General features: G+C 36.1%; 1 protein-coding gene across 4 annotated transcripts in view; it reads right to left on the minus strand.

The window, feature by feature from the left end:
• The window catches only part of COBLL1 (cordon-bleu WH2 repeat protein like 1), a 158253-nt gene that overhangs the window by 12713 nt on the left and 132296 nt on the right, over positions 1-13244 (minus strand). For 3 of the 4 annotated variants that reach the window (XM_077756764.1, XM_077756763.1, XM_077756767.1), the window contains 5 exons: positions 10966-11119; positions 10417-10491; positions 9133-9252; positions 4887-5121; positions 3330-3424 (listed from right to left, as the gene is read on the minus strand). In XM_077756764.1, coding sequence (XP_077612890.1) covers positions 3330-3424; positions 4887-5121; positions 9133-9252; positions 10417-10491; positions 10966-11119 — 679 coding nt within the window. The remainder of the gene's footprint in view (positions 1-3329; positions 3425-4886; positions 5122-9132; positions 9253-10416; positions 10492-10965; positions 11120-13244) is intronic. The other variant, XM_077756765.1, reaches the window with a different exon arrangement.

Below are 13244 nucleotides of genomic sequence, written 5' to 3' on the forward strand. Positions count from 1 at the left end.
AGGGACCTCTCAAAGACTAATATTTATTAACTTTTGTGAGTAAGGACACATTTGATTAAAAAATCATTGAAAAGGCACATTTCTGCCTAGGTTCTTATTATATTAGTTCACAAGTATTTTTAATGTCTACATGAAAAGTACTATTGCCAACATTGCTATGAGCACAAAAGAATGTAAGAAATGGTCCCTGGCACCAGGAAATGAATGTAAATGTATTTCCTTCTCTCTTATTTCTCATTATCCAGTGAATATAGGTATAGCCCAGTTACACAATAGAAATATTTTCCAAAACAAAATAAATCAACATGAAAATATATTGTAAATTCAGTTCCATATAACAAACCCTAATTGGTTTTAGAACTCATCAAATGTCTATTTTTCACATTTTTGGTGGGTCCCACCTAATTTACGATTTTCTACTTCTGAATTTCTCATCAGAAACTCAACAATTATTTCCAAATGACAGGCGTAGAAACCTAGAATCACTTCTGAATTCAGTTAATAACTAACCCATCCTCATACTAATAATGAAACTAACCAAATGTCAATGACTTTGTTAGGCCGTTTTCCAATGATAGCCAGTAAAAGTTAAAGGTAGATTTTGTACTATCCTGTCCTTTCCCTACTCAAAACTGATATCAACATCTACAACACAAGTCATTTGACAAAAGGATGACTGAAGCAAGTATACTGGATAGGTACAAAACAAAGAAGAAATCCATAAAACTACTTTAAGGATAATAGAAATTATTTTAAAAATCCCCTATATAATTCAATTTAAAAAAAAGTGGGGGGGACACCCACCCAGAGTTGACAAAGGTTACTGCAAATCAAATGCAAATAGAAAAATATCACAGGGGCACCTGAGTGGCTCAGTCGGTTAAGCATCGACTTTGGCTCAGGTCATGATCTCACGGTTCCTGGTTTCAAGCCCCACATCGGGCTCAATGCTGACGGCTCAGAGCCTAGAACTTGCCTCCGATCCCATCTCTCCCTCTCTCCCTGCCCCTCCCCCACTTGCAGTCTGCCTCTCTCTCTCTCAAAAATGAATAAACATTAAAAAATTTAAAAAAAAAAAGAAAAATATTATTACAGAAATATACCTGTGACTCTAGCATTAACTTGTTGCTAAAATCTTTGCAAAAAAATGACTTAATTTGATGATCATTTTAAAAAGAAGGAAGCAGCACAATTTCTCAGTAAAAACTCTATTGGCCATCATAATGTATGCTGTGAGAAACTAAATCAAGAGGAAAAGGATGGGGAAAGCATATACTTTTAGAACTTCTCAGTATTCTATCTTAGGATGGTATTGACTGTGGGGAAAATGAAGCAGACTTATTCAAGTTAACCAACACATGGGGAGCCTGAGTGGCTCAGTCGTTTAAGTGTCTGACTTCAGCTTAGGTCATGATCTTGCTGTCTGTAAGTTTGAGCCCTGCGTTGGGCTCTGTGCTGACAGCTCAGAGACTGAGGCTGCTTCGGATTCTCTGTGTGTCTCTCTTTCTCTCTCTGCCCCTCTTCCACTTACACTCTGTCTTGGTCTCTCAAAAATGAATAAATGTTAAAAAATTAAAAATAAAACCCCAGCAAATTAACCAACACATACCACATAGGTAAAACAATATATATCTGGGGCGCCTGGGTGGCTTAGTCGGTTAAGCGTCCGACTTTTGCTTAGGTCATGATTTCGCAGTTCGTGGGTTCGAGCCCCGCGTCGGGCTCTGTGCTGACTGCCAGCTCAGAGCCTGGAGCCTATTTCAGAGTCTGTATCTCCCTCTCTCTCTGACCCTCCCCTGCTCATGCTGTCTCTTTCTCTCTCTCCTAGAAATAAATAAATAATATTAAAAATATATATCTATCCATCTGTTTGTGATGCTGGGATAATCCACATTTTATCCAAATGTGAATATATACATCCCTATGTTTTCTAAGAATATTCACCCAATTTTGTATATTAATATAATAGGCCAGACTATGAGAATTCATAAGCCAATTCCTTCGTATTTTCTTAAAATAACACTATGCACTCTTTGCATCTTATATTTGTGTAGTATCATTCTTCTGAAATTCAATGTTAAGTATAGTTCTTCCTTAACTTATGATGGGGTTACATCCCAATAAACCCATTATAACTTGAAAATATCATCAAGTCAAATGCATTTAATACATCAAAGCTACTGAATATCACAGTTTAGCCTACACTACTTTAAACGTGCTCAAAACTCATTAGCCTACAGTTGAGCAAAATCATCTCTCACAGAGCCTTTTTTATAATCAAGTGTTGCGTATCGCATGTAATGTAATAAATACAGTGCTGAAAGTGAACGACAGAATGGCTGCAGGTGGACGGATTGTTTACCCTCATGGGGCTGACTGGGAGCTGCAGTGGATGCCACCAAGCATCACGAGGGAGTATCACACAGCATATCGCTAGCCAAGGAAAACACCAAAATTCAGAATTCAAAGTACAGTTTCTGTTGGATGTGCATCACTTTTGCACCATAGTCAAGTCAAAAAATCTTAAGCCAATGACTGTACATATTTTAACAACATTTCAGTATTCTATTAGGTGCTATGAGGGATTTAAAGTGTTGGATATAATTTTTCTTATTTTAAAGACTATCCAATCTGGTTGAGGAGTCAAGACGAGAGACATATATGGCATGTAGTAATCAAGTAACAAAGTAAATGAAGTGGCAGGATTTGGATAGTAGTTGAATGGGTGAAGTTAGGTTGGAAAATTATATTCTTTGCAAAGAAAAAAAAATGAGACTTGCCCTAAAGACAGAACTGAGTGAGATATAACAAAGAGATGAAACTTTCTTGATTGGGAGGTAGAGAATAGTGGTAAGTAATATTACAGAATTAGACAGTTTCAACCTTAAAAATCAGGCAGACAGGTTTCACCCAAGTAAAAGCAACTTGAGTATGAAGTAAAACAGGCTTCAACTTAGGAGTTGGTATAAAGAAATAAGAGAAATAGATCACAAGTAAATGCATAGAGAATACATCTTTAAGATCCAAAATCTAGGTTAAATAACCTCTACGCTTTAACAACAACAAAAGTAGTTCACATAATGGTTAATAGCACATTAGAGTAGTACTGAGTTCAAATCTAAGGCCCGCCACTTACTAATTAGGGGAACTCAAGTGAGTTCTATAATATTTTATGGCTCAATCATCTGTAAAATGGGACTAAAAATAAAATGACCCATAAATAAGTTATATATATATATATATATATATATATATATAAGTGTGGAATGGCCCTTTGGCACATAGTAAGTGCTATGGAAACATTGGCTATTAGTGTTTGCAGAACTCACCATTTTCCTGGTTTGAGCCAAATGACTTCAAGTTTCTTACACAGTCAACTACCCTCTCTTCATTGTCTGCGTTATTTAGGATAATGTGTAGCCCTCTGCAAAATAGGATATTGTATGTTATACATTGATACTACTTAAACACATGTGCACGCGTGCGCGCGCGCGCACACACACACACACACACCACCCAAATGAGAAAACAGGCAATGATTTTCAAAGACAGATGGATTGAAATAATCATCTTTTTTTCCCCTGCCAAATACTGGAAATTTAATAGCAAAGAAAAAATCCAACTGAGAGGAAATGCTGCTATGAACCATTAGCTTTCATAGAGTGGTCCTATTACAAAGAAAGATCTAAGAAGCTTGGTGAAATGAGCGCTTTTCCAAAAACAGTCTCTTTTTGTTATTATTGATTGTTTGTCTTTTAAAGAGAAAGGAAACTAAATTAAACATTTTAGTCTTGCATCTGCCAAGGCCACGTTCTGGCAAATCAGGATGTGGACTGAGCTCACTGGGATTTCTTAGTAATAGAAGGGTTTAATTTGGAGATGATCCCATGCAAATTATGGTAAAACTTTGATAAAGATGGTTTATTTTGCCTACTTGATTCCGTATTTATTCATGATGTGGCATTTCTAACACAATACAAGTGTACTGTAGTATAGATTTCAATTTCTAGGATCAAGTGGCAAATATACTCTCTTCATCATGAAGTTGACTGTAAAAATATTAGTAACTTAACATCATACTCTAATATACAGAACTGTTTTATATATCAGTGAAAATCTGGGAGCATTCACTGATAATTAAAAATGAAATGTTTCATTTATATCAAATAGATAATAGGTGAAACCCACAGAGTACAAACAAACAAGAACTTTTATATTTGAGTCATACAGATTAACTGCATGTTATGGCTTATCTGACACAGGGATACCAGAACTGTTGAACATTCATTTTACTGAAAAATAAAACATGCAAATAGATACTTTTTTCCAAAAGTTTTATGTATTTAATATTTTTTAATGTTTATTTTTGAGAGACAGAGCATGAGCAGGGGAGGGACAGAGAGAGAGAGACACAGAATCCGAAGCAGGCTCCTAGCTGAGCTGTCAGCACAGAGCCTGACATGGGGCTCGAACTCATGAACCACGAGATCATGATATGTGCCAAAGTCAGACACTTAACCGACTGAGCCACTCAGGCACCCAAAAAGCTTTACTTTTTGAAAAAAAAGTTTAAGCAGGGGAGAGGAAGAGAGAGAGAGGGAGAGAGAGAATCCCAAACAGGCTCCATGCTGCCTGGATGAGGCTCGATCCCGTGAATGAGATCATAACCTGAGCTGAAATCAAGACTTGGTCAGTCACTCAATGAACGGAGCCACCCAGGAGCCTCACACAGATCTTTATTAATAAATATTCTTACAACGATGGTGATATAAATAGAGTCTAAACTAAAGGGACTACTATATTTGTGTTTAAAATATCTATAATTGAAAGACTAGTATTAATTAAACAAACCATAAACCAACACTTCGGGTGCACAGACTACTTACTGTCCATCTGTGTTTCTAGCTTCTTGTTTTTCTTCTTTGGAGTTTTGTGAGGACTCTCCAGTAAAATTGCCAAGGGCTGAGTTAGGATTGTTTTTCAGTGTATTTATTATATCAGTAGATCCAAAAGGAGGATCTTGTGACTTCAGAGAAATCTTTTCAGCCTCATCTTTAGGCACTTCACTCAGTTCTTCCTTTTCATCTATCTCTTCAAGGCTATGATCAGAGTTAATTCCAGCTACAAAGAAATGAAGATATAATCCTAAATATTAATTTTCCTCATTCATCCTATGCAATCCTAGTAAAAGGAGTTTTTAAAATAATAATTAGCTGGACTCTTTTAAGTGCTGGTCCAAGTCTAATAGTGAAATTCTCTTATAACTGTGAATAATCAAATTAACATATAATCAGATTATCTCAGACATATACAATTCTATTTTTTTTTAATGTTTTTTATTTATTTCTAGGAGAGAGAGAGAGAGATAGCGTGAGCAGGGGAGGGTCAGAGAGAGAGGGAGTCACAGACTGAAACAGGCTCCAGGCTCTGAGCTGGCAGTCAGCACAGCGCCCGACGTGGGGCTCGAACCCACGAACCGTGAGATCATGACCTAAGCGAAAGTTAGACGCTTAACCAACTAAGCCACCCAGGCGCCCCTCAGACATATACAATTCTAAAAATAATATGCTATCATGCTAGGTTTTGTCATGGAAGAAAAAATAAATTATCTAAACTCTAACTTCAAGTTATATATCTGAATGATACCTATATATCTTTGAATTTAAATGATTTTACATTCACACAATAGTTTTAAATGTAAATGAAAAGAACGTGAGATTTTTATGTTGTTTACAAGTACACTTAAGAAATCTGACTCCATAGTTATCAGTTCTCACTACAATGGAGAGTCATATGAGCCCCTCTTAAAAATACTGATGTTAACACCCTCTTCCACACCTGTTACATCAGAATCTCTGAAGGAAGGGACCAAAATTTTTAAGGTTCCTGAGGTGATTCTAATACAAACCAGGGTTAAAATCCACTGCCTCAGATGCTTAATATAATTTTTGAAAGTACAAATAAGTATTATACAATGAAAATTATTCTCATTGAGTTTGATTCTCAAAAGCAACTTTAACAGGTTTTTCCTATATATTATCAGAAAGTATAACGAGCATACAAGCAGATGTGCATACTCACGTTTCCTTTTTTTTGTTGTTCATCTAATATAAATGGAAGCATCCTATACCCGATGTTGTTCACCTTCTGTTTTTCCAGTTAACTATATCTGAAAAATCACCCCATATCAATATATATGTGTGTGTGTTTGTGTGTTTTCTTCTCAAAGTTGTGGCTAGTATTTCATTGTATAAAAATGTGTCTTATCATTATTCCTTAAGCACCAACAAGTGGCCAACAGGCTAAAAGAGGAGACAAACTAACTGGTGCCCACACTAGCTGTGAAAGTTAATTTAATCTAAAGAACGAGGTTCTGGATCTTCACTTATTTAAATATAATTTAACACTTCCATTTACATAATAGCAGCTGAACAAAGTTTAATTTTACCACAATGGAGGGGGGGAAGAAAGGTGGCATAGCATTGTATTATAGTGATCAGTACAGCCACAAAATTTAATACAGACTTCAACATATTAGAAGAATATTTAAAGTACTTAACATGTATGTCTGTAATTTTATCTCTAGGTGTATCAACAGAAAAATTTGCTGTTTATGCCGTTTGATAAACTTTATTTTTTTAAGTTTACTTATTTGAGAGAGACAGAGAGAGAGAGAGAAAGAGAGAGAGACAGAGAATCCCAAGCAGGCTCCACTCTGTCAGGACAAAGCCTGATGTGGGGCTCGAACTAACAAACTGTGAGATCATGACCTGAGCTGAATTCAAGAATTGCATGCTTAACCAACTGAATCACCCAGGTGCCCCAAATATGGAGACTTTTAATGACAGTTTTGTTGTGAATTTAAAAAAAAGATTACTCAACAGAAAAAAATATTAAGGAATTTGAATTTAAGTGAATTTTTTAAAAATATACTTTGGCAAATCTTGTTTTATTATGATTTGTGAAAGAGTCATTATGATACCAATGCACAAATATTATGTATGTAAAACAGCATATCATATCTGTGTAGTAAGAGTATATTTACATAATTTGAAAACTGTATTGAGAAAATGAAAGGCTGTTCTGATTTAGATGCAAATGTGTTTTATAAATGTCTCCTTGGCATATAATAAGCTCTTTTGCAAATTAGATTAACTGAGGTAACATTAAGCAAATTATTGATTGTTATCCCTATTTCTCTCTTGCCCATCAAAAGTTATTTCACACAACTTTTCTTTAAGTATGGGGCCACTCAATGAGAAACAGATCTCAGTTAATTAAAGTATAAAGAATGAGTTACAGGTTTCAATAATCTTCTCTAATTATTTTTCTGAAATTTTATAACTTGCTAGTCATAAGCATCATATGGGCTTACTTAAATATATATGTTTTTTTAATAGCTTGAGGAGTATTTCTGTTCTTAGAAGTCTTAGGAAAGGCAGTGATTCTTTTTAAAAAATTCTAATTATCTGAAAGAACTTTCAGAGTTGGTTGGTTGATTAGCACTAATTTCCCCAAGTTTTGAATAATAAATCAAGTTTATGTTGTGTTAACAGACTCTATTGCATTTTTTTACCTTTACTTAGCTTTATATGATTTGAATATTTTTTATCATAAGTGTTTCATTCCCTCTAAAAAAGTAAAACTGAAACAAAATATACAACTCAAAAGTTCTTTAAAATTCACGAAATGTTATATGTGTAAATGAAATTTAAATACTAAGCTTTCATAAGACATTTTTGTTAAGTTTGTAGCATTTTACTTTTAATTAAAGCTTATAGGGACACCTGGGTAGCTCAGTCAGTTAAGCATCTGCCTCTTGGTTTCAGCTCAGGTCATGATCTCATGATTTGTGGATTTGAGCCCTGCATAGGGCTCTGTGCTGACAGAGAGGAGCCTGCTTGGGAATCTCTCTCCCTCCCTCTCTCTCTGCCCCTTCCCTGCTCACACTGTCTCTGTCTCTCTCAAAAAATAAAGAAACTTCAAAAAAATTATTAAAGCTTATAATTTCACTGAGACTTTTGGGATACTTTGCATATTTTTCCTTGAAATGATCAAGACTACAAAACATTATCTCTCTTTGCTAAAAAACAATTTTATTACATCCATTTTGGTGAACTACTTTTTTATTCAATCATTCAAAAAATGCTCACTTTGTCAGACACTAATACAGTTGCTGCTAGAATAGTTTTCTTTCTTTTTTAGAAAATGAGATACAATTTACCTTCAGTAAAATTCATGATTTTGGCGATCCATTTTGGAATGCTTCAGTCTCCAAAATGCCCCATGCGCTTTAGTGACCATCCCTCTCCTCCAACTCTAGACCTTGGCAACTATTATCCCCTTAGAGTTTTGCCCTTGCAAGAGTGTCATATTAATGAAATTATATAGCATCTAGCTCATTTTTGGCAATTATAAATAAAAATCCCATAATAATTCACATGTATGTTTTGTGAGCAGAAAGGTTTTCATTTTTCTTGGAAAATACCTAGGAGTGGGATATCTGGGTTATAGAGAAAACCAATGCTTAAATTTTATTTTTGAAAACCTGCCAAACTATTTTTCAAACTGGCCACACAATTCTGCATGATTATAAGAACTATGTGATAATATATTAATTTTAAATAATTTTCATTAAAGACTCATTCTGAGTAAATAAAAATTGAATAAAATTATTTATGATAAAACTCAATTACCTAACTATAAATTTTTGCCATGTGATAAAAAATAACTCCAATAATTTACCTTAAAAATCCCATTCAAAAGCAATACTACAGACAAAAGAGTAGTTCAAGAAAGAAAAAAAAATATATATATTCTTGTATATTCATACAGTTACACATTGGAAACAACAGCGTTTAAAGTTTTGCCAAAAAAGCAGAGGGCCAAATAGCAGAAAAACTGAAATCTTCCAAAGCCACTTATTTTATTCATCTTATACTTTGCATTATTCATCTCTATGGTCAGGGAAAACATCGAACTCTAAACCTATAATAGAATTTCAAGTGAAACGGGGAAACTACTATTTGAGTCATTTTTACACACGCAATGACCAAGTAACCAAATTTGTTTGTGGTGACATATTACTCTGCATTAAACAAAGCACCAGGCAGGAAAGGCCTGGTCACCTACGTGTCCGAGATGCTATGGCCGCCTTGGGCATTCCAGGGCTCTCCGAGAGACAGGCTTCATCCGGCAGTTTGGGCACAGTGTGCTGTTCGTGACTGGGGAACCCAGGGCCAAGGGAGGCTTCTGCCAAAGAAGTAAAATCTGTGGAAATGGCACTTAGACAACAGAGTTAAGGCAAGCAGAGAACAAGAAGCATTTCGAAGAAATCAGATTTGTTAGCTCACAATTATCCATGCATTTATCAAGAAGAGATAACTAGGGGGGGAAAAAAGGAAAAGAAAGAGAAATAGGTATCAAGAAAAGTTTGAATAGCATTCACATCTTTGTTCTAATACTTCTGAATCTTCTCATTTCACGTATATAGTTTGATATTACTTAATACATTTCCTTCATGGAACAAAACAGTATCATTGATAGTATTCTGGGTAGGACTTAAGAAAAATCATGATTAGTTATTTAATGATAATACTTTTAATCACAGAGGACAGGAGAATTCTTACATAAGATGTGTCAAAGCCTCAAATTCCCAAAAATCAGCTAAGGAGTAAAGATTTAGGAGCATTTGGATATGCCTGAGTTTTTCTAGTGTTTATGAATATTAATTATAAAAATTAGGGTTATACTGAGTAATTTTCTTACCTATAAAATTATCCCCACATTAAAGTACTAGCATAGTCATATTCTACTTTTGGTTAGACAATAGCCTGTCATATTCATTTGTATCTAACTTTAAGAATTCAGAAATATTATCATATTTATTCTTACAATAAAAGCTACTATTAAAATATTAGGAAATAGCAATAAATCAAATTATTTTATTTTTAGTGACATTTCATTTATTTGGGGAATCCAAAATGAGGCCACATAGTATTTCATGATGACAAATTTTTACCACTAAATTAGAACACTATGTATGTCTAATTCATACCGAGGACAGTTGAGTAAAGAATGGTACTTTACACTTTGGTGTATGTTTCCTTCTGAACATGCTAAGGTACATTCCTAACTAACAACGTGTCATTCGTCTTGGGAAGGACATTGATAAATGGTAACACTGCATAAAGAACGTTCTTAAGGTGTCATCAAAGAACTGGAGTCTTGAGTTATGCCAGTTTCATACTCAATCCAGGGTGGAAAAGTTTTCATTTCATAATATAAAATTTGGGAAACAGAGTCAAAGCACTTGCATCTCTTTTGACAGACAGAGCACGATAACTAGATTCATCCCTCAGCTGTCATGAAAGATCTCTGTCAGTACCACATGACTGTGGGGTAAAGGTGCCCTACCTGGGCTGGACGGCCCCTCGGGAAAGCTGGCTTCCACAGCACTGTCTGTAGGAACCGCATGTCCTGCCTGCAGGACTACAGGACAGAAGCAGCACACCTTACAAACAATCACACTCACAAATGGAACAAGTCCTTAGAAGGTTAACTTCATTATTTTTCTATAATTTAGGAAGAGAGAGCCCTAATATTGTTAGAGGCCATTTCACCATCCAGCTTTGATACAGCTAAGGCCTCCTTAGGATCCCCTTCCTACCAGTAGTCAGCCCTGGGATGAGAGTGTCCTTCTGAACAGATTTACAAGGGATCACATGCTCAATTTTAGGATCAGGGAGCTGTATGATTTTTTCATTTTATCCTGTGATCTTGCAGATTTTAAAAAGGTTGTTAAGAATAATCAGGACTATCTAAGCATTATTAAAATTAATTAAAAACCTACATTTATGTATTATCTTTTAATAAAAAGACCTGATTTATAATCTTTATCGCTTCCTTGTCTGTACTAAACGAGACCCAACACACCTGTCATGTTAATGGGAAAAGTAACATTACCAGTCACACGATTATTTTCATCACTTTGATGCAGGGGCATTTTGGAGGGTGGGGAAGGTGCTTTTCGCTTTGTCCTTTTCAAAGATGAATTGCCAACAGATGTACTACTAAGCTGCAGCGAGCCGGTCCTCACTATGCCTGCTCCACAGGGACTCTGGGAAACAAAATGACCAGACACAAATCTCTATTTAGAAATTAACAGCAAACTTCAGGAAGACACTGACCTTTACATCAAATGCGTCCCACACCAATATGAAACATAACAGTCATTCATTCAACAAACATTATAGAGGGTCTGCCATGTGCCAGGAGCAGAGCTAGGAGATGGATGCATAAAGTAAATAAAATATGGTCCTTCTCAAGAAACTTAGGCTAGGTTGGGAGAAGGGCATACAAACCACCAATTATGATGTGGAGTACTCAGAAGCATAATAGTTAAAAACTAGCTTCCAAAGAAAAATATAAAGAAAATATTGGATGTAAAGTAAGAGCTGAAAAGGGAAGAATATTTGTACATTAAAACAGCTGGCTTGATTAATCCTTTTTTTAAAAAAAAGACTAATGTATTAATGACAAACATCTCAAAAATTTATATGTCTACTCAAGGCAAGGTCATTTGAGGTCACCGACTCTCTACACAGCTAATGGCTAAGGCTCACGCTCCCAGCATGTGACTGTCAGCAGACCCTAAGATGGTCAGTCCTGCCTCAGCAGGCTGCCGGTGCCTCCTGGCACACTGCCACGTCATCTCACTCTTTCCAACTAACCTGCTTAAAAGAGTTGCTCATAGTTTTTTGTCTCCGATTTCTATCTCCCATTTGAACCCTTCCAACCAGGTATTTTCTGACTTTGGATCCATTAAAACTATTCCCATCACTTGTGGGGATGAGTACTGGGTGTTATATGGAAACCAACTTGACAATAAACTATTTGTATAAAAAAAAAAAAAAAAAACCCAAAAAACACTATTCCCGTCAAAGTCATCAAGGACCTCCACTATGACTAAACTAGGGGTTAATCTTAGAACTTGTTTATTTAACCTGTTAGCAGCATTCAACAAAGTTGACCACCCTCTCAGAATCCTCTTTTTTCTTACTTCCAGATTACTACGTTCCTATTCTGCACATATCCCAACACTCTGCTTTCCTTTATGGTTCTTTTCATCTCAGACGTTGGATACTTTCTCTTCAGCCTCTGGGTTCCCTCTGTTAGTAATCTCCTCAATTCCCTTGAATTTATGTATTATTCATATGCCGATTAAGTCCAAACTTACATCTCCATCCCGGACCTCTATCTGATCTCCACTTAATGTCTAAGGTGATTTCAAACATGGCACGTCTAGAACGGGGATCCTGATAATCCCTCCTTTCCACTGCCCTGTCAAAAATATTCCTATTCCCACAGTCTCTGTTTCAATAAAGAGCAAGTCATGCCTCCATATGTTCAGGCCAGTAACTTTGGAGTCATCCATATCCCCTCTCTCTCACATTCCACAAAAGTCCATTCTGTTGGCTCATCTAGCTTCACTGCCACCACACAGTCTGAATTATTATCAAGAACCTTCCAAATGGACTCTGCTTCCACATTGCTTCCCTACAGCCTTTCCCGACATAGCAGCAAAAGGATCGTATTAAAACTGAGTTTGATTAGGTCATTTTGTTCAAGACCAAGTAATGGTTTCCCAGTTGACTTCTAAGGTGGTGAACCAGCTGGCCCCTAGATCTTTCTGACCATCTCCACCTCCAAGGGTGGAGTGATTCACACCACTCCAGACACACTTGCCTTCATGTTGCTCCTCAAGTATGCCAGGAGTAGTTCCCACCTTGGGTGGCTGTCCTGGGTATTCCCTGTGCCTGCAATGCTCTACTGATAATTTGCTGTCTTACTAATGTTCTCATTTTCTTCAGTTTATTTCTCAAATGCCACCTTTTCAATGAGCTCCTCCCCCTATATTTATCCCTTTTTCCAGCTTGATCTTTATGATCAGCATTTAGTAGATCTCCAACATAGCTGCTAGTTGGCTGTTTCACCTTGTTTATTGCTTGCTTCCACTAGAGAGGAGTGTAAGAAGAGGGACTGGATTTTTTTTCCTTCGATTTTGCCCACTGCCATATCTCCAGAACAATGTCTAGCCCGTAGAAGTCTTACAATACATATTTGTTGAGTCAATCAATAAATGAATGAAATACTGTCATCTCCATTTGTAAATAAGAGCCTCAGAGCATGTAAAGCCGGAGTCATTTCCATCTGTAGACAATGTAAGTACACCTAACAGAAGG

This window comes from Crocuta crocuta, unplaced genomic scaffold, assembly GCF_008692635.1.
Source record: "Crocuta crocuta isolate KB4526 unplaced genomic scaffold, BGI_CrCroc_1.0 scaffold359, whole genome shotgun sequence".
Classification (NCBI taxonomy): Eukaryota; Metazoa; Chordata; class Mammalia; order Carnivora; family Hyaenidae; genus Crocuta; species Crocuta crocuta.